We start from the raw sequence: 26470 nt of genomic DNA, 5'->3' as shown, positions 1-26470 counted from the left end.
AGCAAACAGCTACACGATTGACACATCTGGGCCAGAGAAGCCCTCCGGTACAAAGGAGTTGTATTCCAGGCCAGGGTGCCTCTCTGTTGCTATCTCTTCTTGATGTTGAGAATCAATCCCAGGCAAACATGCTCTACCCATGAGCTCCAACTCTATGTACAGGCTGGGCATTTTCTAAGGGTCTTTCCAGCCGTACTACCTAAGGCTGAGGGACGAGGCAGGGCAGACAGGCTATTCTTCGACAGCTGGGGATGCTTGGGGGAATCCTTGCCATTGAAGACAGCGGGACCCGTTGCTGTGGTCACTGAGGGGTGATCAGAGGCCAGTCCTGAAAGCAAAGGAAGGGAAGGTGGTCAGACCACAGGCTGCACTGGAACCAGGCAGACAAGCTAGCTCTGTGCTGGTGAGTCCCATCAGGAAAGCAGATCTCTGACACGGTGATTCTGCCACACACACACACACACACACACACACACACACACGTACACACACACACACACACACGTACACACACACGTACACACACACGCATTTATTCACATTTTCACATTTGCTCACACACTCATAACCCACACACACATGCGTGTGTCCACATAGAAACACATGCACACCTGTGTGCACATTCTTGCCCATGTGGACCATAAATGCACACATATGAATGCAAACTCATTTCTGATTTCACATGCATGTACACATATGTACACGTATGCATATAGGAGCATACACATGATCTCCTGCTTATACATATAAGTGCACAGAAACATGCTTAATAAAGACACAAATGTACAAGGAACCAATATACACAAACACATGTATGCACACTTATAAATACATACATGTTCCTGCTCACAAATGAACATGTGAGCAGACAGACACATGTGAACATGAACTCAAAAAATACCATGAACCAGAGGGGCTAACGTGGGCAAGGGAGGGTCCTGGGGTGCATGTGTGGCCAGGACTTCCTCACCTGCAGCCCCATATCTGACATGGTTGAGTCTGCTTGATTTTCAACTTCCTCTACCACAGACTTCAGCAGTAGCAAAACACTGCGGGGAAGGCTGGCAGGTTGGATGCTGACAGCGTCTGGTCTACTTAGAGGGTTCAGGTTTCCTAACTCTTGAGAATACTTCTGGGGACAGCCACAGACTTGGGTCCCATAAGGAGGCCTACGTTGGCTACAATCGTAGGAAGGCTCTCCCTATTGCGGCGGTGGCCTTGAGACAGAACCAGAGTGTGATTCTGGGGCTGTCCAACTTGTGTCTGTACCACAGTCCCATTACTTACAAGCGATGTGACCTAAGACACATACTGTTTGTCTCCAAATTCCAATGTCCCCTCTGTAAAATGGGGGTCATGAGGGGGCTGTAGAGATGGCTTGGTGGCTAAGAGCACTGGCTGCTCTTCTAGAGGTCCTGAGTTTAATTCCCAGCACCCACATGGTGGCTCACAACCATCTGTAATGAGATCTGGCGCCCTCTTCTGGCCTGCGGGTGTACATGTAGAGCATTGTATACAAAATAAATAAATATGAAATCTTTTTTTTAATGGGGGGTCATGATAGCAACTGGTAGAGCTACTATGTGAAGGCAGATAGTGCATGGAACAGAGTTGGCACGGAACAATTACCATGAGGGGCTGCTGTCACTATAATCCCATTTACTTCTTATGTCCTTAGACTGAAAAGGACACCCCACCCCACCCCCATCCTCAGGTTTACACACGGGGAAACAGTTAAGTTCCAGGAAGTAAGTGAATTACACCACCATTCAGCAAGGGACAGCAGGGCTGGAGTCTACACCAGGTGCTTAGACACAAACACAGCAGGTTCCCCAGTCCGCACTGGCAAAGGGAGGAAGGAGCCAGGACACTAGAGGAGGAGGAGGCCAGAGGCCAGCCCATGGAAGGGAGCCTAGAGCCCCCAAAGGACAGCATGTCCCAGCGAGTGTGATTGATGTACCTGAGGCACCCAGGGCACTGGCTTCACTCCCAGGGCGAAGAGCCACACTGACTTTCTGGGCAGGAGGGCTGAAAACCACCATGGCCTTCCAGAGTCTTTAGGAAGGCGGATGTCTCTAGACAAGGCAACCACACTTACTTACAGCCATCATCGGTGTGGCACGGGGCCAGCCGTGTGAAACAGAAACACCTGGTGTACAAACTTGTCTCCCCCGACTCCTCCGTGTGAGGTCCTGGGCAAGCCTCAGCTTCCACGGAGCCTCAATTTCCCAAACACTCCACTGCTCACACGGTATGGTGAGCTTTAGTACACCCATCGTGGGATAAAGGACAGAAACCTAACCTCTGCCCCGCCTAGAAATCCACTTGAAAGGCTGGTTTGATACTTGTCATCCACTAAACTCTGTGTTGTAACTTGGGGATGCAGAATCGATACAGGGTCCCAACACTAAGGGAAATCGCATTCCTTATCAAACAGGAGAGCAGGCAAGCTTTCCAAATGAAAGGCAACGTGTACACGTTGCTAAAGCTTACAGATTCAAATACGGCATAGAACCTGCATTGCTGATGCAGTGGTGAGCATAGCTGCCTTCAAAACGACAACACTCAAAGTGAAACCTACAAAATGGCATAGGACAACACACAAAGTGTGTCCTTCATTTCTGTTGAAGAATGCCGACCCCGGGTGCATGGCTTTAGCACCTGGGATGTCACTCAATAGTCTCACCTGCCTGTTGAGCTCCCACTGGGACACTGGGGTTTGCCCCAGGAACAGGTTCACTGGGGAAGGCAGCCGGAGACCCCGAGCTCTCCAGCGGTGGGAACAGAGAACTGGAGCAGGTGTTGGTGGAGTTCTGCCGGCTTCTGAACTCTAATGGAGGCAAGAAGGACAGGTGAGGCTGGGTGGTGGCAGCGGCAGCGCACGCCTTTAATCCCAGCACTTGGGAGGCAGAGGCAGATGGATTTCTGTGAGTTCGAGGCCAGCCTGGTCTACAAAGCTAATTCTAGTGCTACACAGAGAAACCCTATCTCAAAAAGCAGGAAGAAGAGGAGAAAGGGGAGGGGAAAAAGGAGGAGGAAGAGGGGGAGGAGGAGAAAAAGAAGAAGAAAGAGGTAGTAGCGAAATCTAACTGGCTCGTATCTAATGGCTACAGAATGACTTCCTAGAGTGGGATTGTCTATTGGAATGCGGGGCACGGGTATCTATAAAGGACGCCTGTACCATGCTTGTCTGTTGCAGTGTGTTGCAGGGCAGAGGTACCACGTTCCATAAATGGTTACCTGCGGAAGGGTGGCTTGTGAATGGAGTTCTCTACCTGCGGACAGAATGAGTGTCCTGTTGGGGGGGAGGTGGGGACAGGAAGTACACTTTATGCAACTGAGCTATCTGAGCCCTGTGCTTAACATCCAAGGAGACATGATGTTCTAAGGCACAGGACCACTCAGCAGCACCTCCCTCCTCCCCTACATCATCCTCTTTTATAACCCCGCCCCCCAGCAGCAGCTCTATCCTGTGAGCAGGATAAAGAACTGGACGAACACGGAAGGTCAGCTTCATCCATGGGGTCTGGGACTGACTGGCACATGGTAGGGACTTAGTAACCGTTCATAGCGTAGAGTAAAGGAGGAAGAGGAAATGAGAGGGGAGAGGGGGAGGGGAAGCGAGGACTAGTACTCAGAGTCAGACACTCACACCTGAGACCTCTTCCTTCCACTCGGAGAACCTGTGTGGAATATTCCAGGAGATGTGGGGGGACAGAAGGACAGTTCTCCTGGACACTTCTGGAAAGTTCCTTCTCAGACACACTCCTCCACCCAAGGCAGACCCCAGAACAGCCAGTGCCCTAGCTTCTCCCCCCCGGCTGACAGGAGAGCTGCAGGGGAGAATGGGGAAGGCCAGAGTGCAGCTTTTCCTGGTAAAACCAGAGTCCAGCTCACCCCTGGGGACCAGACCCCAGAGCTGGTCTCTTTGGTCACAATGAGCAGAGTTCAGGGATGCAGGAGGTGGTGACCGCATGGCATTGTTCAAACACAGTCTTCTCGGCCTCATCCCTGTGACACTGTGGGAACCATAGCCTCTTACACACTGCAGGGTTTTTAGCAGTATTCTAGGTGCCAGGAGCAGCCCCTAGACATTATGATCAAAAGCATCCCTAGGCAGTAATAAATGTCCCCTGAGGGAAAAAATGTCCCTTATATGCACCAGAGAGAGGCTCAGCACCGGCTGGCCCTCTGCTATTGTTTGTCCCATGCAGTGAGTCTGTTGAGTAATAAGCTGTCTGAGACCACGGAGCATCTTCAGGGCCATGGGCTAGCCCTCCTGCCACAGCCCGTACCACTCCCCCCCATGCCCCACAATGCCCACGGGGGTGCACTCCCAGTTCCCCATCCCTGCCCCTCCAGAGTCAAGCCCCCCTCACCTGAGCCTTTCCAGCAAATCAAAGGTCCTTTGGTCAACGCCCCTTGTGCGTTCCGGGCCAGATAGTACTTGAGGTGCTTCTGTTTCTTGGGCTGAGTGCTCAGCTTCAGGTTGATGTGGTTGGAGAATTCGGTGAAGTAGCAGAAGCCCTTCTTCCCACAGCCAACACAGTTCCCAGAGAAACCTGGGCAGGGGGAAGCAAGCCATGAGCCTCACTGTCTCCCTTTCAACTTCCCTCCAACCACAGTTCATCAGGGCTCTGAGCGTTTGCACGCATGCACACACGCACACACACACACAAATACAGACACACACAAACACACACACACACACCTGTCACCCGTCACTCAGAGAACGCCATAGGCATGGTAATCAGGCTGAGGAGTCAAGACTACCTCGATTCAAACAGGAATAAAGAGACTGAGTGTGGGCAAACGCGGAAGACTTCACCCTCTTGGGGGCATACTGAAAATTCCATGTATGTGCATGTAGTCTACACACGCAGTGGAGAGTGGAGTTTTATCCAGTAACAATGTATCATTGAAGGGAAATAAAATGAGTGGAATTAGAAATGATCATGTTAAATGAAATAAGCCAGACTCAGAAAGACAAACATTGCACATTTTTCTGTCATATGCAGAATCTGTATTTTAAACATGTATGTGTACACATGTATATGTTTATGTATGTGGGTGGGTATATATATGTATACATGGGGCTTTAAAAGGGGAGAAAGAGAAATAAGAGAGATAATGGGGGAAGAGAGACAAAATACTACATATTTTTGATATTCAAAATTGGGATATTTTGTATATCTGACATATATGATATACACTTGTACACAAATATATATTGTTTTAGATATATAATAAAGGGGTAACATTCAGAGGAGGAAGGGAACTAGTGAGCAGATAGAAGGGACCACAAAGGGTAGCTGGGGGCAAATACGAGCAAAATACAATGATATACAAGTATGAAAACACCATAATAAAACTCAACACTAAGAAGTAAGAAATAAAAAGCCATACATAGAGCTCACTTTAAAGGGCCAGAACTAGCCTATTCAGCCAGTTAGGCAGATCAAAAAATACCGAATGCATGGCGGGGACCCTGGGAGTGAGATTTAAAGTTCAGCAGCCAGCAGAGTGGAGACGCTGTTCACAAACATGGCTGTGTCAGGGCAAGCCATCCTCTGCTGTGACAGACAGGCCTCTCCGCCAGCTTGCAGCCCTAGATAGACCATCTGAGAGCACTGGTGAGAAACCTCCTTGTATGAGCTATGGATATGCAGAGTATGTGTTTGAAAGGGTCTCTACAAAGCACAAAGCCATTCCAACAGAACCAGCCACAGGCTTTGGTTCATAAAAGAGACACGTAATAATTGGGCCTCTCCACCTGACCACTGCTCCTATATAAGCCATCCAAGACAACCTTGTTCTGTCAATAGCAGGTCCTGGGTCAAGTGAGGCCCGGAGGCAGAGCCACATTTACTTCCTTTATCACACTCTCTGCTTGATGGTCTCCAGAGGTCGTTTTGCATGAGGCCATAAAAGCCAAATGTCCCTGGGGACTCTGACTAGTATTCAGAAGTCCAGTAGATGACATGAAAGTTAAAAGCACTGCCCCAGAGCAGAGAAGACTCCACACTGCGCAAAAATCTCCACTCTGCACATGTCTTCAGCATTTTAATATTCTATAAAAGGCCTTAGAAACAGGGCAAACTCCTGCTGGCTGGGACAGGTGCAGGGTGACTTAGCTATGCACATCCCATTCGTGCGGCACCAGTATGAAGAGGTTAGGGAAGCCAGGGTCATGGACAGTGCTGAGTGGGGCTTGGGGGAGGCTGATGTGCACACAGAGCCGGAGACATTGTACCATTCGTTATCAAGTACACCGGACTCTCTGCTGAACTGACCCCATTGCCAGTCACCATGGAAAGTAAAACATTTTTGTGAAATTGGCAGAAACGGAGACACAAAGTGTGGCATTAAACCGTCGTCCGCGGATGAAGTTCAGATCCACAGACGCCAAAGGCTGTGCAATCTTCCACACATCTCCAGCTTCATCTTCTCCTCACTGACGCAAGGTGCCTCTTAACCCACCCACTCCAACTATCTCCACCTCAGTTTCTTCCTCCACAAATCCCTAACCATGCCCACTCCTTCCTCAGTACTCAGCGTCTGGACTCAAGTGATGGGGATGTCCTTCTGTGTGTATGTGTCTCTTATTGGTTGATGAATAAAACACTAATTGGCCAGTGGCCAGACAGGAAGATAGGCAGGGCTATCAGACCAGGAGAAGGCTTGAAAGAGGAGGGCAGAGAGAGGGTCAAGAGACGCCATGCTGCTGAAGGAGTTAACATGCTGAATTACAGGTAAACCACAGCCTCACGGCAATACATAGATTAATAGAAATGAGTTAGTAATTAAGACAGCTAGCCAATAAGAAGCCTAAGCCATTGGCCAACAGTTTAATAATTAATGTAAGTCTCTGTGTGCTTATCTAGGGATGAAGGGCAGTGGGACCTGGCAGGACAGAAACCTCCATCTTCAGTCAAAAGAGGGACTGGCATTTCCCCCAGGATCCTACGCTCTTCTTGCTCAGAGTCCTGGAAGCTGCTCAGCATCAGGAAAATGTGTCTTGTCCCCCACTAACTTCCTGCTCTTCCAAAGGGCCGTGCTCTGGTGCGACTGCACACATGTTAGGCTGTATCTATGTAAGCAAATGTGCACTGCCTGAGAGCGCCATATGACAACATTGCCAAGAAGGTAAGAAAGAGAGGGGTAATTAATCAATCATTTACTAATAAATACTTCTACTTACTCACTGGCCTCCAACCCAGGAACCTTGAGACACACACAGCCCAACTGGCACCCAAGAATACAACCTGAAGAAATGCCCACGGCTCCTGAGAAGAAATCCTAAGCCTAAGTAGAGAAAAGATGCTGAGCACGACACAGGAACTTCAAGGTCAAGGACTTTGAGAGACCAGCTAGGCAGGTTACAAACCATGTACGTGGGGACCTCATGGTGTGGGCGACCATGCCCATCAGGGGCATGACTCGTGGAGCAGTCACCCCGGTGACTCAGAGGTAAGAGTTATGTTCCTGGTCCAGTTGGGTCCAGCAAGCAGACTGCTCCCCTGCAACAGAAAAACCTTGCAGATGGGGACACAAGTGTCCCGAAAGTCACAAAGCCATTCGGAGAGGCAGCTGGGGGATGAACAAAGAAGCCAGGTGAGAGGACAGGACCTAACCTGGATCAAAGGAGTGGCTCGAACCATCAGCTGAGCAGCTGACACCATCCTAAGACCTCAGGAAATTCCTTGAAGGGCAATGAACACTTTAAAGAAAGATTACAACACGGAGCCATTCCTTTTGGAAATTGACCTTGGGACTTAGACGTTTATTTTTAAAAATCAGAAAATGAGGTATCTGGACTAAAGACTCAGACTCCTGCTGGGCACAGAGGCCAGGAAGGGAGGGACTATTCTTCAGTTACCAAGCCACCAAAAGTGGGCAGGACAAATAATCCTCTTCTGACGGGTAACCTCAGCACCCTGGCTGGGATCATCCCGTGGATCAAGTTTGGTAACTACAGGGTTACCTGTCTAAGGATCACAAGCCTGAAAGGATGCTGCCTTTACAGATCACTGCGTGAAGCATGCCCTCCCATGGGCAAGAAGGCCCTGACCACCACTCGCATGCAGCAAGCAAGCAGGAACACAGACGTCAGCAGGACTCAGGGTCAAGCCCTGACTCACGTGTATCAGGCAGGCTACTGCATGCCTCCGCGATTCATTTTCACATCTGCAAACAATATGACGTGACGGGAGCTGACATTCATTGCACAACCACCACGTGTTAAGCTGTGTGTACGTGAAGCCCTTTGTGTTACCAGTGCCCACCACCCCCTTTGAATCTCACGAACCCTGTAAAATAACCCATAATGTCTACAGTTTGCAGGTGAGGGGATCAAGGCACAGAGACGTGACTTCCTTAGTGGGCTGGGGTGGCTGGGAGGGGCTGAGCCCTGTTTGACGTACTCTGTCATGCCACCATCTTCTTCCACAAAACCACGCCACAGGAACACTACAAGAGTTAAGGTGTCCCCTGGGTGTCTAACCCCTCCCAGACTCAGGGCATGTCGTCCTCTCTCCTTCCTCTAGGACTAAGTGGGGGAGAGACGAGTGCAGGTGGTGGCTCTGGGTTCCCGTTGCCTAGTCACAGAAGACAGGAGGGGAAGACAGGGATAAAAGCTGTAATTTCTTTCCAGGACTGAAGTGGCATGATTCTTCCCGGAACCTCTTGCCACGGGTTCCTTTGGACTTGGTGGGTGGTGTCTAAGCACACAGCTTAATGGCTATGGGGTGGGGCAGGGGGCGGGGCAGGGGCGGAACGGGTGGGGGATGTCTAGGCTGGTTTCCAGGATTACTTCCTTTGTAGAGAAGGGGGGTCTCTACCACCCAGCCCTCACGAATGGGCGGGATGTCCACTAACATCTGACTTTTCCTAATGAACTACAGTCTAAAGAAGACCTCCTGGCTAGCCCTGCGGGAGATATGAGTGGCTACAAACGCCATGTTCGTTGTCACATTCCCGTTTGAGAATGTGCGTGTGTTCTGACAGCAAAGGAGGAAGCAACAATTTCTGAGTTCCACCTTGAAGTTTGAGACAAATCCCAGGCCCGTGCGGAAGCACTCTACTTGTTTGGAAGACGCAAGCAAATCCCAGGCCCGTGCGGAAGCACTCTACTTGTTTGGAAGACGCAAGCAAATCCCAGGCCCGTGCGGAAGCACTCTACTTGTTTGGAAGACGCAAGCAAAGCTGAGTCAGGTAGATGAGCAGGGCCAAGGCAGACTGTGGAGGGCTTGAAATTTCTGTCAGAACATCAGTTATCTTAAGTCCTACACTCTGCTCAAAACTCACACCTGCCTCGGTTTCCTTTCGATGAAAGTCAATTATATGTGGGAGCCCCAAGAAAGCTTTCTAAAACGCAATAGCTGCCTTACTTTTTTAAAGATTTATTTATTATTTTTGTTTGTGTGTGCATACATGTGGCAGGGGATGCCTTACATGTGCAGGTACCCACACAAATCATTAGAGAATACTGAATCTCCTGACCCTGGAGTGGGCACCAGGAACTGAACTCAGGTCCTCTGGGAAAGCAGCTCTTAACCCCTGAGCCCTCTCTGCAGACCCTAATTGCCTTAGTCATAACACCACTAAGATTTCTTAAAAGTGTATGTTGGAAGGTCAAGGTCATCTGCAGCTATATAGTATTTTGAAGCCAGCCTGGAATACACAAGACAGTGTGTCAAAATATAAATACATACCAAAAATGCAAAAGAGAAAAAAAGAATCAACCAAGTGCTTTGAGAAAACTTCGGTTTAAAGAAAAAAGACTGTATGATAAAATCTGAACTCACTGAGTATTTAACAATATTTAAAAATGCTTAAACTTTTTAGATAGGATAATGGCACTGGCTTTCCAGAAAATTGTCCTTGTCTTTTAGAGACAGGTACACATGGAAAAAAATTCCGGTGAGGTCCATAGGTGGTGGACTCATTTTTTTTCCCTAAGAAATGAGCATGCTAGGAAGAGAGATATTTTCTCCTATGACGACTAAGGGGTTGGCCATCTTTATCATTGGCCACAGCAACAAAAGCTGGAGAACGCGCCTAGAATTGTAACCTTTCCATTTTCTCTAATCCCTCAACAGCTTCAAAGTTGCTAGAGCAACACTCCTAAAGGCTTTACTCCCTCGAGGATGATCCACAGAGCCAGTTTTATGGGTCAATAAACACGGCTGGACCTGATTACTGCAGGGCTGTGGAGACCACCTTGTCCTGGGCAGCCACCCAGTTTAATAGCAGGAAACTTAACCCGTGCTAAAAGTGTCCAAACTAAGAACGTAAAGTGACATTCAAAGGAGAAAACCCAGGCTGTTTCCATCCATCCCTTGTTCCTCACTCAGGATGGCTTTTTGCCAGCAATTAACAAAGTTCCTTCCTGAGTACTCTGGGAGGGGCCAGACTCTTAGGGGCTGGAGGAGAAAGAACTGGAAGATTCCTGTCTCCAGGACTCAAGGGACGGAACCTCCCTGGTTTACTGCCCCAGCAATTCCCTTGTAGTCGCAAAGGGGTGGAATTCAGACAAGCCCCTACCCCTCTGGTCCTATCTCATCTCATCCCAAAGCACCCCACCAGCAGATCAAAAGACAGCTGTGTGAGACACCACTGTTCATATGGGTACTACGTGCACCCAGGGAGCAGGCTCCAATGGCCCAGCGGGCATGCTCCACGGACCCAGGGGGCAGGCTACACACACTCAGGAAGCAAGCTCCAGCACAGTTGCAGGGATTCTGCCAGCTGCTTGGGCAATTTTCTAGGGTTATTCTTAAAGAGCTGATCTCAACAAGTGTACAGACCTGCCTTAAAATGCACCCCGAAGATGTGCTGTCCCTCCTACCCCCTGGGAGCATCCATCTGCCTTGTTTGACAGTTTGCGCACATTGTGACCCCAACCCACGCCCACAGTCTGGAAACAGGCACAGTTCCTTTTCTTCCAGATCCCCACTCTCTTCCACCCCAGTCCCTCAAGCCCTTCCCCCACAATGAGTCTCCCCACCTGGCTTTGGGCCATAAGAACACAACTGGATGTTTAAAGGGCTTGAGACCCATGGAGGATACAAAAGAGCTTGTCCATTTTCTTCATCCATAGGTTTGTACCAGGAATGCTCTCTAGTACAGCGACAAGACTCCACATGAAAATGGACCACTGCCTACTTGTCCACTACCCAGTGCTCCAAAGCAATGGATGGCCAAATCCAAAGTTGCTAGACAAGAAGAGACTGCCCAAAGCCAGAACGTGTATCCAAACCCCTGTCTACTGCATGGATGAAGCAGGTACTGGGGGACACATGGCGGCGGTCCGTGGGTAAGCAACAAGTCAGCCCTATCCAGATCTCTAGCCTCTCAGTCCTAGCCGGTCTCTTCCTTGATGTTGCCACACAGGAAGGGAGCAAGGTACACAGCAAGAGCATAATAATGCCATCTGAACAAGAGAAGGTTAGGCATGGCTTCAGTGTCACACTGAGTCATCAGGATCCTAGTGGGGCAGTGATGATTTAAAAGACAGTGGGCAGGTTCCCATGGCCAGAAGGGAACAAGACCCAGACTGAACCTTAACCACAACAAAAGCACAATGTATAAGGGGAGAACTTGGAGCCTAAAAGGCTTGAACTTGGGCTCCTGGTGTCTTCTTTATTCTCATGACAAATTCATGAACAAGTCTAAGCTGTCCTACAGAATTGTGACAGACACCACCTCCCCAGGGAGAGCCGTAAATCAAAGCAGAGGATGGCTAGAGTCTGGCAATCAGTCAGACGCATCCATCCCACAGCAGGGGCAGGGGCAGGGACAGACAGACAGACAGACACACACACACACACACACACACACACACACACACACACACATACATACATACACACAGCCTCACTCTCCTGTCTTCCCCTGCCTGTTAGGTTCTAAAAGTACCTGCTTCAGGGTTTATAAGCCCTTTCTCCTCCCGACAGGCAAAGGAAGGTTTCAACAGCAAACTACGAAAAACCCAATATTAAATGATGGGCTATCTAGAGGGAAGGAACCAGTCATTTTTTATTAATATATGCATGTAGGTGTGTAGGTGTGTGTGTGTGTAGGTGTGTGTGCTCGCACACACACACAAATGTGAAAGCCAGCAGTCAACCTCGGCTGCCATTCCTAAGGAACTGTTCACCTGTTCAGCTGGGTTTTTTGCTTGTTTTTGAGGGTTTTTTTTTGCATACAAGAGGACTGTATATTTTATTGAAAATTGGTAATTAAAAGGGGAAACTTGGTAAAATATGGATTTTTAAAAGCTTAATATTTCATGGTATGTGTGCCTCTTCAGCTGGTTTTATTGAAATATCCTTGGGCTTGATAATTCAGCTCACCTGGCTGTCCAACAAGCCTCAAGGACCTGCCTGTCTGGGGTTATGATAAGCATCGCTCAGACCTGCCATTTTACCTGGCTGCTAAAGGTCAAACTCGGTGCATGGCAACACTTTACCAACTGAACGATCTACCCAGTCCCAACCAGTCATATTTTTAATTAATTCCCATTTTTTGTTTCAGTCCATAAAGAAATGTACAAGCAGACAGGTGTAGGACATCAAACAAAGAAATGAAAGCAATAACTCACCAAGCAGGGCATTGTGACCATTGTCATCGGGCAAGAACCTCTTGTCCACCGCACACACCAGGAGGTGGTCGGGCAGGCTGGGAGACTTGGCCCCAACAAGGAGGAAGCCTGCAGGGACCTCAATGGGTTCTTTGGAAATGGAAACAAGGCGGAGATCCTTCCCGGCCTGGCAGAAGCCTAGAAGGGGTAGACAGGGCTCACACACTGTCCCAGGAAATCCCAAAACCGGGGTCACAGGAGCACCAAACACCACCCTTACCTCTGGGTTAGGGTTTGACATTAATTACACTGAGACAAGACAAAACCATGAGAAGGTGAGGTAGTCTCATCTTACACTTTATGGGGCTGCAGAATGAGGACCTTCAGGAGGAGGGCCAGAGTCAGGCCACCTTAGCTTCCTCTGTGGGAACTTGAGGTCCATGGCAGAAGCCTCTATGTAGCCTTTGAACCTTTGTACTGTAAAACTTCTAAATATATTTCTTTCTTTTTTTTTTTTGTTTTGTTTTGTTTTTCAAGACAGGGTTTCTCTGTACTGTTTTGGAGGCTGTCCTGGAACTCACTCTGTAGACCAGGCTGGCCTCAAACTCACAGAGATCCACCTGCCTCTACCTCCCGAGTGCTGTGATTAAAGGCACGCGCCACCAACGCCCGGCTTCTAAATATATTTCTAATGTGGAAAATAAGTCCTCAAAAGTATCCAAGAAAAGGAAAAATAGGGGGAAATGGCCGGGGATCCTGAGGCTTTCTCCAGTCTTGTACTAACACAGTGGTTCTCAGCCTCCCTGACACTATGACCCTTTAGTACAGTTCCTCATGTCGTGGTGCCCTCCAACCACAAAATTATGTTCATTGCCACTTCATAACTGTAATTTTGCTACTGTTATTAACTGTAACGTAAATGTCTGTGTTTTCCAGTTGTCTTAGGTGACCCTGATAAGGATGGCTTAGCACTGCTGTTCTAGATGAAGGCGAGCTAACATCACCGGTTCTCCGCACTGTCGACCATCCGAGAGATGCAAGATCCCCCACTCCATCCCAGGAGCCAACTACAGGCCCCTGCCAGCCTTCACACGCTGCTCTCTCTTCGGCTGCTCCAGGCTGTCCTCACTGGTCCCTTCCTCAGGCTTCCTCTCAGCCCAGCAAGCAGCCCAGCTTCAGGGCAGCTGGAGAATATGGGCAGTCTGGGTCAACTGCAGTGACTTAGAAATCCTGTGAAAGCCACTTTCGTGACCCCCATTCTCACTGCCCCCCTCTGGGGACTATCTCACAACTGTCCTGACTTCTCTGTCAGGGTCAGGGGTCAAGTTCAGGCCTGAGTGTGGAGGGCATTGTTTCCAATGCCAGCGTGTCATGACTCCCTGCCTGAGTGTCCTGTTCAGCTGCCTGCAGCTCCCAGGCGGAATGCATCTCACCCCATGAGCCTTTGGACCACTGCTTCCTCTGCAGTTTCCAAGCTTCCCTAAGCCTCTGTAGCCTCCTGTCTAACTCCTGCCAATCCTCAAAAACCCAGAGGAAGGACACCCTTCTCCAGGAAACATCTCCAAAACTCGACCTGCATTTGGAGTTTCCCTCTGTGGGCTATACTTGCCACCCACAGAGAGGGCACAAAGCCCCGAGATAATCCCCCAAGTTCCCATTTCTAATCTCTGAACTTCCAGAGCACAGGCGCAATACATTACTGATTGCACATTACTAGTGATGGACAGGTCTTGGTGCAGGGAGAGATTGGGCCTGAAACGTGAACCTGCAGGCTCCCCAGGAGCACAACATAAGCTCTTGCCACTTCGATGAGACTTTGCCACACCCAGCATGCCTTGCCTCTGTTCCTTGTCAGTGACACTGCTGACTGCCCCGAGATAATGCAGGAAAATTTGCTTCCCAGCCGAGAACTGACAGGCATGAAAGTCCATCCGAACTCATTCCAAATCAAGGGCAAGGAAAGTATATTCCCATTTCCAAACATCGAACCCTAAACAATGAAGATTGGACCCCATGCCGTTCTTACAGCCGAGGCTGCCTATGGAGGCCTAGTGGCTGGGACTGACTCTCAGCCTCCTGTAGCCTGTGTGGGGACACAGGCCCAGCTCATATCTCAGGGGACAAGGAAGGATGTGACCTAGCTGCAGATCCTGAGTGGGGGTACAGTGTCTTACCATCCGTGGTGCAACAGCCTTCAGGAGGAGGGGGCAGCTGGTAGGCATTTGAAGGACTGCTAGGTTCTAGCCCCCCTTCTCCCTCATCCTCTTCTTCCTCGTTGTCCACTCGGCTGCCACCTGGGTATGGGAGAGAAGAGTGATGACTTGTAAGGAAGCTGCTGTGGGGTCTCGGAAGCCTCCTCCAGGGCCTCGTACTGCACCTGGAGCTGTAAGCTCAACCAAGACACCGAAGACACCGGGCCTGGGGAACTCATCATATAAAGGAGGCCTGCACCCCTCGAGGAAGCACCCAGTCAGCCCTTGCTGCTGTGTAACTCACTGGTCCTTGAGGAACACTTGGAAGTTGGGGGGGGGCTGGAGACCTGGCTCAGAGGTTAAGAGCACTGCTTACTCTTCCAGAGGTCCTGAGTTCAATTCACAGCAACCACAAGGTGGCTCACAACCACATATAGTGAGATCTGGCGCCCTCTTCTGGCGAGCTGACATATGTGTAGGCAAAACACTGTGTACATAATAAATAAATCTTTAAAAAAAAAAACGACTTGGAAGTTGGGCGTTCTGATCCATCTCTCAGGGAGGATGACTCCCCAAGACCAAGGTGTACACAGTCAAGGCTCAAGTTCACTTCTCTCAGCCACGACAGCTGCCTGTGTCTGCCCGGGTGTAGGGGAGTTGCTATGGATATGGTAGCTAGCTAAGGACCGAATGCAAAGCCTTGACACGACACAGTAGGCATTCCAAAAAAACATTTGTGTAAGACCATGAAACATGTAGTCCCTTTTAACAAAAAAGGAACCTGGGGCTGAGAAGGAATCGATGACCCACAGCCGTTCAACAGCCTGTAGCCGACCGAGCCTGTGGGCCTGCAGGGGCACCCGGTGTTCTTGCAAACAGAAATAGCATATGCTGCCTCACTATTGCATAAGGGAGCTGCTAAGCCATACATTAGCGTGCATCTAATACAGGCACCTCCTTAGCTCAGCAGGCAGTGCATCAGTCTCATAAGAATGCATATATTCATTGCTGGGAAATGAAGACACACACACACACACACACATTCCAGAAAATTCTAGAACATAGCCAGGCAAGCTGTGCCTACTGTGGGAAAGGAGGAAGAGCTAGTGTGGAGCTGGGGAGCAAAGCCTTGGCCGTGAGCACATCCCCTCGATGTAGTGCGCTCAGCACAGTCTCCTGTGGGCTCGCATCCAGCAAGGTTCCCTGTGCAGGGGCCGTGCTGGGGAAAGACCTGCCTGTTGTCCAGGTCTTACCCACTGTTGGGGGAAAGCAAGAGGTTCACAAAATCAACTTGTTTCAAAGTTGCTGACATTTAGCCCTTCCAATGCCTTCTCTCATGGTGTTGTGGGTAAAAATACTCCTCAGTGTGTCTTTAAGTTTCAGGTACTAAACAGCACAAAGATTTCCGCGTGGACAGAGTCATTGTAAAGGTGTAGGGGAGACACGGCTGTCTCCTCTCTTTCCATTTCCCTGTCTCTTGCTGCTGACTTGTTTTTATGTCCCCCTACTGTTCTCATACTTGGCCCTAAACATCTCCTCCCTCCATCTGAAGGTTTTAGGTTAACAACAAAAGTATGTGGAATGGAAAAGTCTAGACCACAACTCTGGTAAGTCAAGTTTCGATACCTCGATGACTGCTGAGAGTCAATTTACCTCTCTGTGCAAAATGAGTTGGTTACAAGGTAAACCCCCAAGGTCGCTGTGAGCTGTGATGTTCTAGAAAATACTGTGCCTCGGAGTGGCACCAAGTTTTCTACCTGTGATTTAACTGTACAAGCTGTTGGGGATATAACTTGACTGGGGCCAAGACATCGAGGAGGAAATAGCAACTTTCTATCCTTAGTGCCTTGGACCTTGTGAGTACAGAGGACAAATACCAAATGTTAGGAAAACCATAGAAAGATTACACAAGGTGAACACACAGGGTGGGGAACGGGCCCAGCAGCTCAACTCCTTGGCGTCTTCTTCCTGTGTTTAAAGTAGGCACGCTCTGGCCCCTCTAGCAGGTCTCAGAGTCCAGCCAGACTCCAGGCACTAGCAACAGAGCAGATGGCACAGTCCACGTGGGGCTCTGGTCTAACTCTGCAGAGACCCAGAGAGTGGCACAGACACCAGCCTTTGAGTGGACATTCACACAAGATCCCCAGCAACTGATACCAACGTCCCCAAAGCCAGAACCAGGGATCAGCCCTGAGTTCACAGGGACCAGGCTGTACATTATTCTGCTAAGCCCAACCAACAGACATTCCAACACACTTAGAAAGAAACAAGAGAGGAGAGAGTCTTAAGCCACAGAGAGCCAAAGGGCTCAAACTGCAGGCAGGGTTAAAGGTCAAAGGGTCTGTGGCGGGCTTTCCGGACTTTGATGGGCTCCTCAGTCAGCATAAGTCCCAGAGCAGACTAAACAGACATGTTTATGGAGGTCTCCTGGTATGGTGAGAGTCTTAAAGTGGTCTTAGACGAAGCCATCAGGGTTGAAGGGTTAGCGCAGAAATAATAAAACACAAATCCAAGGACCCCACAGCGCCCCTGACCACAGGCACATGAGGCTATCCACTCTTGCCATGAGTGGCACCTTATGGGCATGCTGAGCAGGTAGAATTATAGGAATCTACCTGTATCCTATTTAAGTAACCAATTTATGATGCCTAGGGCTGATGCAGTCATCCATTCTGTTGATCTTTCTCTCAAAAAGTCAATATTGTGTGAAAGCATTTCCCCCTAAAGCTGGCAGTGGGTAAGAGCCCCAATTCAAAGAACAAAGCTATAATAAGGCCCCTGCTAAATTACCCCCACAAATACATAAAATGTTACCAGATCCCTGGGAGTTTAGTGTCCCTGGCACCCTGGTAATAAGCCATCATCAACAGTGGTATTATCTGAGGAAGGCCAGCCATCAGATAAGAGACAGACAGACGAAACAAGATGGGGCCCCAAAATGCCTGTCTGCTCCAAGGTTTGTGATGCAGAAGACACTGCCCAAGCAAGCTTAGTGCTTGGTTTATGGTGACATTTAACAAGCCCAAAGGTCTCCCTCTGCCACCGACCCCTCGGGCTGACTTCTGCACTGGACAAACAAAATCCCAGGAGATGGAGATGGTTCTGGGGTATTTGCTGAGCAGAGAGGAAAAGTTCAGAGGGGCTGGGTCAAGTCGGCAGATGAACTCAAAGGCCGAGCAATTCCACCGTCATCTGGCAAGGGGCTGGGAACACTCCGAACCAGGAGGAATCAAATTCATGAACCTCAACGCTGTCCCTAGGGGCTGAGATGAAGCTCAGAGGTAGAACATTGGCTAGCTCATACGTCTTGGACAGCACGGTCAGGGCAGGGGTGGGGTCGGGATCCCTGGAAAATACCAAGCCCATCAAAGGGGAGCCCCTGAGAAGATGTGACCTTCCATCTAGAAGGTGGGCAGCCTTCAAGAGCAGGAGAAGGCAACCAGGGGAGCCTCAAGGACTTTCTGTTGCTCTCTGCTCCCATGTGAGCAGCTGGACACTCATTTCCCCCTCCCCCCAACACCCTCCCCGCCACCTCCCTCCATGAGCCATGGCTGTCCCATCCTTGACAGCCAACACTGAAGGTACAATTCTGCTATCACTCAACATCTCCAAATCATGGGAGGTCTAGGCAGTAGCAAGTGAACAGACAGAAGATTTTAGGACACTGCTGGGGTATTCGAAGTTATCATCACCACTGCTGTGAATTTACCATCAGCAAGGCTTGTCGACACAGTAAGTAGTTAAGGGTGGCCCTGGAACGAGTATTTCACAGAAGCCTTCTGGCTGGTCAAAACTGGGATCCATTGCAGATTCTTTACTAACTTCTTGGCTCCCAGTGAAGTCACGGTGACACGGTGCCAGAAACATTGGCACTCTCTTAATGGCTATCAGAGAGCTTCATGTTTTCCTAACAGATAGTGAAGGGTAAATCTAGTTTCTCTTAGACCCAGACCCAGGTTGGCTAGGTCCTTATCTGTGTCATTTGCAAGGTTAATTTACTAAGGAAGCCAGATAATGACTTACATTATCCTCTCTGGAAAATAAGGGTGAGCAGGCATCCATACGCTCAGCACAGAGTTACTTCAAGGCAGCCCCCTGAAGCCTAACATAGTGCAAACCTGATGGACATTTTTTTCTTTCTTGTTTAATGGTGTTTTTTTTTACTTTAAAACCATGTCCTTTCCTACTTCAAAAACTACTGACACTTGTGTGTAATTTTAAGCAAAAAACATGAACTTACAAAACAGTAGCTATTTTACGCTGTGCATTGCATCAGGCTTACTTGACATGAAAACACACACTCGCACACCTGTGTCCTCTGGAAGAGCAGTAAGTGCTCTTAACCACTGAACCATCTCTCCAGCCCCTATAGTCACATACTTTATCTTCCAGATAAAAGAAATCCCCAAGTCATCCCCAGACCTGTACATGAAAAATTCACAAAGGTATACGTACTCTATTTTTTTTTAAGTTTCTAGAGGTTCTTACACCTGTTACCACACAAAGACCCAGCCATTCAACTATTTTGCAAAGATAAGACCAACTCACAAGAGGAAAAGAAAAGAAAACAGGCAGCTGAGGACCAAACATATTAAAATCCCTTACTTAGCAAAGCTAAGATGGTCAGCTACCAAATCAGAGTACAAATAGCAGTTTCAGGAGGGTCTAATAAACAGTACTCTCCCCGCCTCCTATGAGCCCAAGACTCATTGGTTTTGTTGGATTTTCTGACCTGAACTTACTTTTAAACAAATAAAAATCTGTGTGCAACTTTCATTGTTTTGTTTTTGTTTTTTGCTAGACTCTAGATTTCCAGAATGGAGAAGGGGTGGGGGGCTGCAGGTTTACGCTGCTCACATTAGCTGCACATAATAAAACACACACACACACCAACATAAGAAATGCATGTTTCTTACCTTCTAAGGAGGACAACTGTTGCTCGGCCTCTAAATACAGCTGGGAGAAGATGGGTCTGGGCACCAGGGTATTGGAGCGGAGGGAAGCCTCGATGGAGTTGTGGAGGACCTCTTCAAACCTCGTGCTCTTTAGCTGTCCAGCATAGGAATTGCCCATCTCCAAAGCACAGAGAGCACCGCGTCTTCGGGTTAAAACGACATTTCAGTTCCCCAGAGAAGGACTGCCTCCACACAATGCCCGACGAGGAGGAGGTAAGGGGAAGGGCTGTGGCCTCTGCACAGCCCCAGACAGGAGAGGGCGGCTCTTTGCAGCTACTGCCAGGCAATTACAGGAAGTTATATAAGTAACAACCCCATTGATTTTGCACTCAGAGAGCCCACCACCTCTTTGAATGTCGCACCAGGAAGAGCTGCTTTGGCTTTCCTGATTTTCCCGCAATAGGATCCTGCCTCCAAGGGTCCCCAGGCAAATGATATAACTTATTCTATAAATGGCCATTCACATCTAGACAGGATCAGAGCACAAGCCCAGGTTTTGGGATTACGGGAGGCACACACATATTCATATGCATACATACTCTTATACACATAGACACACACAAGCACACACCTATATACACACATACACAAACATGCATATGAATACATGCATGCATACACACGCATACAAATACATACATACATATGCACACACATGCCCAAAGGCAGGATTAGCAGATTCCATCACTTTTGGCTGGTTATTAAAATTCTGCCTTTAGAGTTGAAAAGGTTCTCAACCTGTGGATTGCAACCCCCTTGAGGTCAAATGACCCTCCCACTGGGGTTTCCTAAGAACATTGAAAAATTCAGATACTTACACTATGATTCATAACTGTAGCAAAATTACAGTTGTGAAGTAGCAACAAAAGTAAGTTTATGGTTGGTGGCGTCACCACAACACAAGGAACTGTATTAAATGGCCTTAGCAAAGTTGGGAACCACTGCTTTAGACTATCATATAGCCAATGCAGAACAAACCGGAACCCCAACCCCCAGACAATCACCTCATTTTATCAGTGGCAACTTCATAACTAATTCACACACCAAAGAAGACAACTCATTGGTTTTTTAGTATATTCACCATTTTATGCAACTGTGACATGATAGATCTGGCATGTCCATCATCCCCAGACAGAAGTCTCAGCGTTGTCACTCCCCAGCCCTGCAACCAAGAATCCATTCTCTGTCCCCCGCAGATTTCCTTCCCTGTTAGCACGGTGACTCCAAGATACAAATGGGATGAATCAGCAGTGTGCTGCCACTGGGATTTGCCTGGGTTGTGTTTGGGTTTTGTTTGTTTGCAGTCTTGAGGATCAGCTGCTGAGAACTCTACCGCTGCCTCCTGGACCAGCCCCGACACTGTGATATTCTGATGTGTTTTTGCAAACTAAACTCTTTAGAACTTTGAGTGAGAAGGGATGGGGACTGTATTCACAGAAACATAATAATAATTATTTCACGTGACATACACATGTCACTCCTCCCTCTTACATGTGCTTATAAAATCACCTTAATGGCTGCATGGCATCTCACTGATTGAAGACCAGGTACTTGCCCAAACACTTCTCTGATTTGTACTGAGGGTTAAATTTCCATCATTGGTCCTTTCCGATAGTAAGCATCCAATGTCCCATGCCCTTCTGACAGTTTCCATTCCTTGGCTCTTACATTAATGCTAGCTTTGGGTTTATGTTTCCTTCTTTCCACATTCTTTTAGTTTCATCTGTTGCATTCCTTCTAACTCCCTTAAAATAATAACTTGTTCATGTGATTTCAACAATAGGGACATGTAAGGTCAAACCGTCCTCTGGCCATTTCTTTGCTATGGTATGTAAATTAACCATGAAGTCAGTTGGTTAATCTCTTCTTTTCCCTCTCTTGTCCTTCTTCCCTCCCTACACACACACACACACACACACACACACACACACACACACACACATATAGACTCACAGGTACAGACACACAGATGCACACAGAGACACACAGACAAGACACACACATACATAGACACACAGACACAGTCACAGACACATACATAGACACACAGAGACAGACACACAAACACACATATTACACACACACACAGAGATACAAGATCTGGAGTAGCCCAGGCTCCCCTCAAGCTTGCCATGCAGCCAAGGCTGACCTTGAACTCTTAATCCTTCCACCTCCGCTTCCTGACTGCTGGCATCACAGGTGCGTACCACTGTGCCAGCTTCTCATTTACTTCCTGACATCTTATGTCCTCCATTTTGGTTCCCTCTGCCTTTTTTCCAATGCTATAAAAGAGTGTTTAATTTCTAAATAATCAAAATGATGTGTGTGTGGGGGGGTGTGTCTTGCTAACCAAATTCTAGCTAAGGTTTGACACTCTGCTTTCCAAACCTTTTAAAGATCTCTTCCTGGCTGAGGCCTGAGGGAGTTCACTGCACACAAAATGGAACGCAGAGCCCTGTCCACGTGCGAGGGGTCTAAGGAAGCAGGTCAGATTACTCCTTTGTATGCCCTGGCATGCTTCTCGTCTAGCATACTGTCAAACTTTAAAACAACTTAGGATTCATAGAACAACACGAGATACCAAGAGCAGCAGCCCTGGACAGCAGCTCCTAGCTTCCGGCTATAACAACACAGACACTAGTGGGGAACTCAGCCCACCGCTCAGCAAACTCTGACCCATCAGTTTTCATCTTAAGACGTGTGCAGCAAATTCTCCTGTTCCTTGCTCCATGGTGGCAGATAAGCCTCTAAGATGCTGTGGGACTTAGGAAGCTCCAGTCCTTTCTACCTGAGGGGGAAATGAACGGGCGTGGGGTGTGAGTTTCCTGCCTCAACTGCAGGGGGCAACAACCTTTCTCTTTCAGCTCAGTCAATGGAGCCTATTAACCACTTCCTGCCTGCGGTGATAATTACCGCCCACAGGCCCCTCCACCAGCTCACTAGCTCTGCTACAGCCAGGGAAATGACCTAAGAATAGCTCGGGAACTCACCCCCAACAAAGAGAAAGTGCTCCGGAGTGGAAAGGTCAGCATCTGACACCCCGAAAGACAACAGAAGGAGTCTTGGTCTCCTGTCCACCAGCTGCTTGGGTTTGTTGTTTTGTTCTACCTGTCTCCTCAAGATAGTCACGAAAATATCTCAGGACCATCCTTGGGGGGCCTCGGATAGTTACCAATTCAGGGTTAGGTACACATTGGGGGCCTGGCGTAGTTCTCAATTCAAGGTGGCCCATCTAAGCTGCCGCCATTAATAGCACATGAAGGCCTCCCTGCATGTGTAGCATCCTTGTCTAAACAAATCCAGGGCCATTAATACCACACAAAGGCCTCCTGGTTATGTAGCATCTTTATCTGAACAAAGCCAGGCACACAGGAGGAGCTTTCTATTAGCACACTGACTCAAACGGTACCTGCTCACAGCGCTAGCCATTGGCCTGGCGGTACCAGACTGGCACGCGGAGAGCTCAGTAACTCTACAGCCCAGGCCGATGGATACCGAAGATGAAGAGAGCAGAAAAAGGGAAGAGGAATGAACACAGATCCTCCCAGGAAGCCATGCTCCAGGCTCCCGGCTCCTTCCCTACTTCTCAGGAATGGTGGCCAGGGCCTGGGCAGCCACTGTGCATTTTACTGACTGGGGATTAACCCTGGAGGTGCAGAGCCTGAGGGAGCCCCTTTTGAAAGAACAGAAATGGGAGGGGGGAGGACAAAAGGGCAGCAGCTAAGGCAGGTTCTTAGTTCAAGAAATGGGAGGGGGAGAGAGGGTGGAAATAACCAAGGCACATTTGATACGTGTCTGAATGTGTCAAAGGGCATCTTAAAATTTTTCTTTTTAGAATATTTTTTTTGCCCTGTTGCAAGCAATTAACATAGAATGGAAGGTTTTTTGGATGAAAGACGTAGCGTGACAGCAAATTTCAAGACAGGCAAGCATAAACCAAAAGTGTCATATTCTCCTCCGGTTACAACATTTACTGTTTGACCGACACGAACTTCTTGGTATTTAGCACAGTCACGGGATACTGGAGAGTAAGGTAAACATCACCATCCACAGCGTGGAATTCTGCCCAGAACAATGGTTTTCAGCATGCAGAGCAAACGAACTCTGGCACAAAAACATCTGGAGTCGTGGCCCAAAAGTAATGGGTCCATCTGATCAATGACACAGAAATAAAACTGGCCAGCTGCTTTTACTACACAACAAACATAAAACACAAAAATGCTGGCAGGGGCCCAGCGAGACTGCTCAGTGGGCAACGATGAATGCTACCAAGCTGAGGACTTGAGTTCAGTTTCCGGGCCCCACATGATGAAGAGAAAACCAACTGCTTCAGCTGTCCTCTGATGGCACACTTTAAAGTAAATTTCCTTAAAGTTTAATGTTCTCAAGCAAGGCTGTAAATTCCACTGCTTTTTAAAGTCTGATAGGGTCTAAGACTAAGGTCCTTCACTTAAGTCGCATTCCACAGTGATGTAGTCACTGGTACATTGCCCCCACTCAAGCAAATAACTGCACACCCATGTTTATGCAGACAACTGGGATTACAAGCAGTGGGTCATACACACACACACACACACACACACACACACACCAGACATGAAACTAGGAGGGGACTTGGGAAGAGGAAAGACTTTGGTGGGAAGAGAAGGTTAGAAAAGATAATGAGGGAATTTGATCAAAGAACATTTTATATGTATATTTTTAAAATTTCGAAGTAGGTGCCAGTGGCTTATGCTTTTAACCCTACCACTTCAGGAGGCAGAGGCAGGTGGATCTCTGTGAGTTCAAGGCCACCCTGGTCTACACAGTGAGTTCCAGGACAGCTAGGGCTACAGAGTGGGACTTTGCCTTAATAAACAAACAAACAAACAAACAAATAAATAAGGCTTTTCTGCGGATACATAGTTTTCACTTCTATGCTATGGACACAATTGCCCAATTTTATGCTTTGTTCCTGTTTTTTTTATAGTACAGAAAGTTTAAAATGCAGCAAATTCTTACCAGAATGAAAGAGTTACTTGTATCCCATCACTGAGGTCCACTTACTGTGGACATTTGTCCTTCTAGATTTTTCTATGCACAAGATTTTATTGACATTTATAAATAGTGCTGAGTTTGAGGCTAGCCTGGTCTACAGAATGAGTTCCAAGATAGCCAGGGCTACACAGAGAAACCCTGTCTCTCAAAAAAACAAAATTTATGTATCTTTTTAGTGGAATGCCAATTAGTCCCTAGACCCTCTTTGATCTTTATAAAAATTATTCTTGGTTTTAAAGGGCTGGAGTGACAGGATGGTTCAGTGGGTAAAAGCACTTACCACCCAAGCCTGAAGACTTAAGTTCACTCCCCAAAATCCAAAGTGGAAGAGAGAACTAATTCCTAAAAGTTGTCCTCTGACCCCACACCTGTGTCACAACACACACATACCTGCGTTCACATATACAATACACACACACACACACACACACACACACCAATAATGATATTAACAAAAATAAAATTTTAGAACAAAAAGATAAACAGCAGAAACAGCTCAGTGGCTAAGAGCACTGGCTGCTCTTCTAGAGGATCTGGGTTTGATTTCCAGCATCCACATGGCAGCTCACAACAGTCTATAATTCCAGTTCCGGGGCATCTAATACTTTCTTCTGGCCTCTGCAGACACCAGGCACATATGTAGTGCACAGACATACCCACAGGCAAACCACCCACCCACATAAAATAAAATAAATCCAAAAGAGAGAAAATGATAATTTTATCTTACAACCCTAAGCAAACATTTAAATTTTAATATCCACAAGCAGATAGTGATAGAGAAAACGTACACTACTCCCTATCTGCCAGCACTTTTGACATCACAGCAGGGAGGACACCCTGGTCTATAGATAAGACTGCAGAAGCTTCATTGAGGATGTTACTAAATGTCAGGGCCCTTGTGTTTTCCCTACTGGACCACAACCAGGCAGCGTGGACACTTTCCACATACCATGGTAATAGTCTGTCTTATAGACAGACCATGGCCATGACATCTCCCTGCCAGCTAAGGAAGGGTTGAGCTGGCCTGAGGAAGGCTTGTGTGCCTTGTCAGAGTCATCCACTTGACCCTGAGAATCAAAGGTCCACACAAAGGAGCCCACCTCAAGATCAAACACTAGCACTTAAAAACTGCTCAATAGGGCAGAGCAGAGGGCTCAGCAGGGGCGGGGAGTGGGGGGAACACTTGTCAGCAAGCCTGGTGACCTGAGTTTGATCCCTAGGACCCACATAGCAGAAGGAGAGAAACAATTCCCACAAGTTGTCCTCTGACCACATGAATATCATGGTCCACACATGTGCACATGCTCTCTCTCTCTCTCTCTCTCTCTCTCTCTCTCTCTCTCTCTCTCTCTCTCTCTCTCTCTCTCTCTCACACACACACACACACACACACACATACACACACACACACACACACACACACAGAGTAAATAAATGCAACTTACAATTTCTGCCCAGGGTCTCATGGATGGGAAACAACGCCGGCAGAAGGCTTCCTTGGGCTAATGGTTCCCTCCCTGCCTGAGCTCTGACCACACAGCACTGTTGGTCTCCTGTAGCCATAGACGCAAGGTTGCAAAGGGCCTCTTGAAGTCCCTCACTATCCCAAAACAGAAGCCCAGTGGCCGCACCACAAAGCTGAGCTGCTCCTCCCAGCCATACTCTTTACCCTCAGCACCTGAAGTCGCTCCCAGACGGAAACT

The 26470-nt window shown here is 48.2% G+C and overlaps 1 protein-coding gene across 1 annotated transcript in view; it reads right to left on the bottom strand.

The window, feature by feature from the left end:
• The window catches only part of Greb1 (growth regulating estrogen receptor binding 1), a 71937-nt gene extending 51937 nt beyond the window's left edge, over positions 1-20000 (bottom strand). The window contains exons 1-6 of the mRNA XM_040730918.1: positions 19692-20000; positions 14758-14877; positions 12605-12781; positions 4380-4562; positions 2687-2830; positions 200-328 (exon numbers count right to left, since the gene is read on the bottom strand). Coding sequence (XP_040586852.1) covers positions 200-328; positions 2687-2830; positions 4380-4562; positions 12605-12781; positions 14758-14877; positions 19692-19848 — 910 coding nt within the window. The 5' untranslated portion in view covers positions 19849-20000. The remainder of the gene's footprint in view (positions 1-199; positions 329-2686; positions 2831-4379; positions 4563-12604; positions 12782-14757; positions 14878-19691) is intronic.
• Positions 20001-26470: the final 6470 nt, after the last annotated feature.

This window comes from Mesocricetus auratus, unplaced genomic scaffold, assembly GCF_017639785.1.
Source record: "Mesocricetus auratus isolate SY011 unplaced genomic scaffold, BCM_Maur_2.0 Super-Scaffold_100024, whole genome shotgun sequence".
Lineage (NCBI taxonomy): Eukaryota > Metazoa > Chordata > Mammalia > Rodentia > Cricetidae > Mesocricetus > Mesocricetus auratus.
This window is presented reverse-complemented; position numbering and strand designations above follow the sequence as displayed.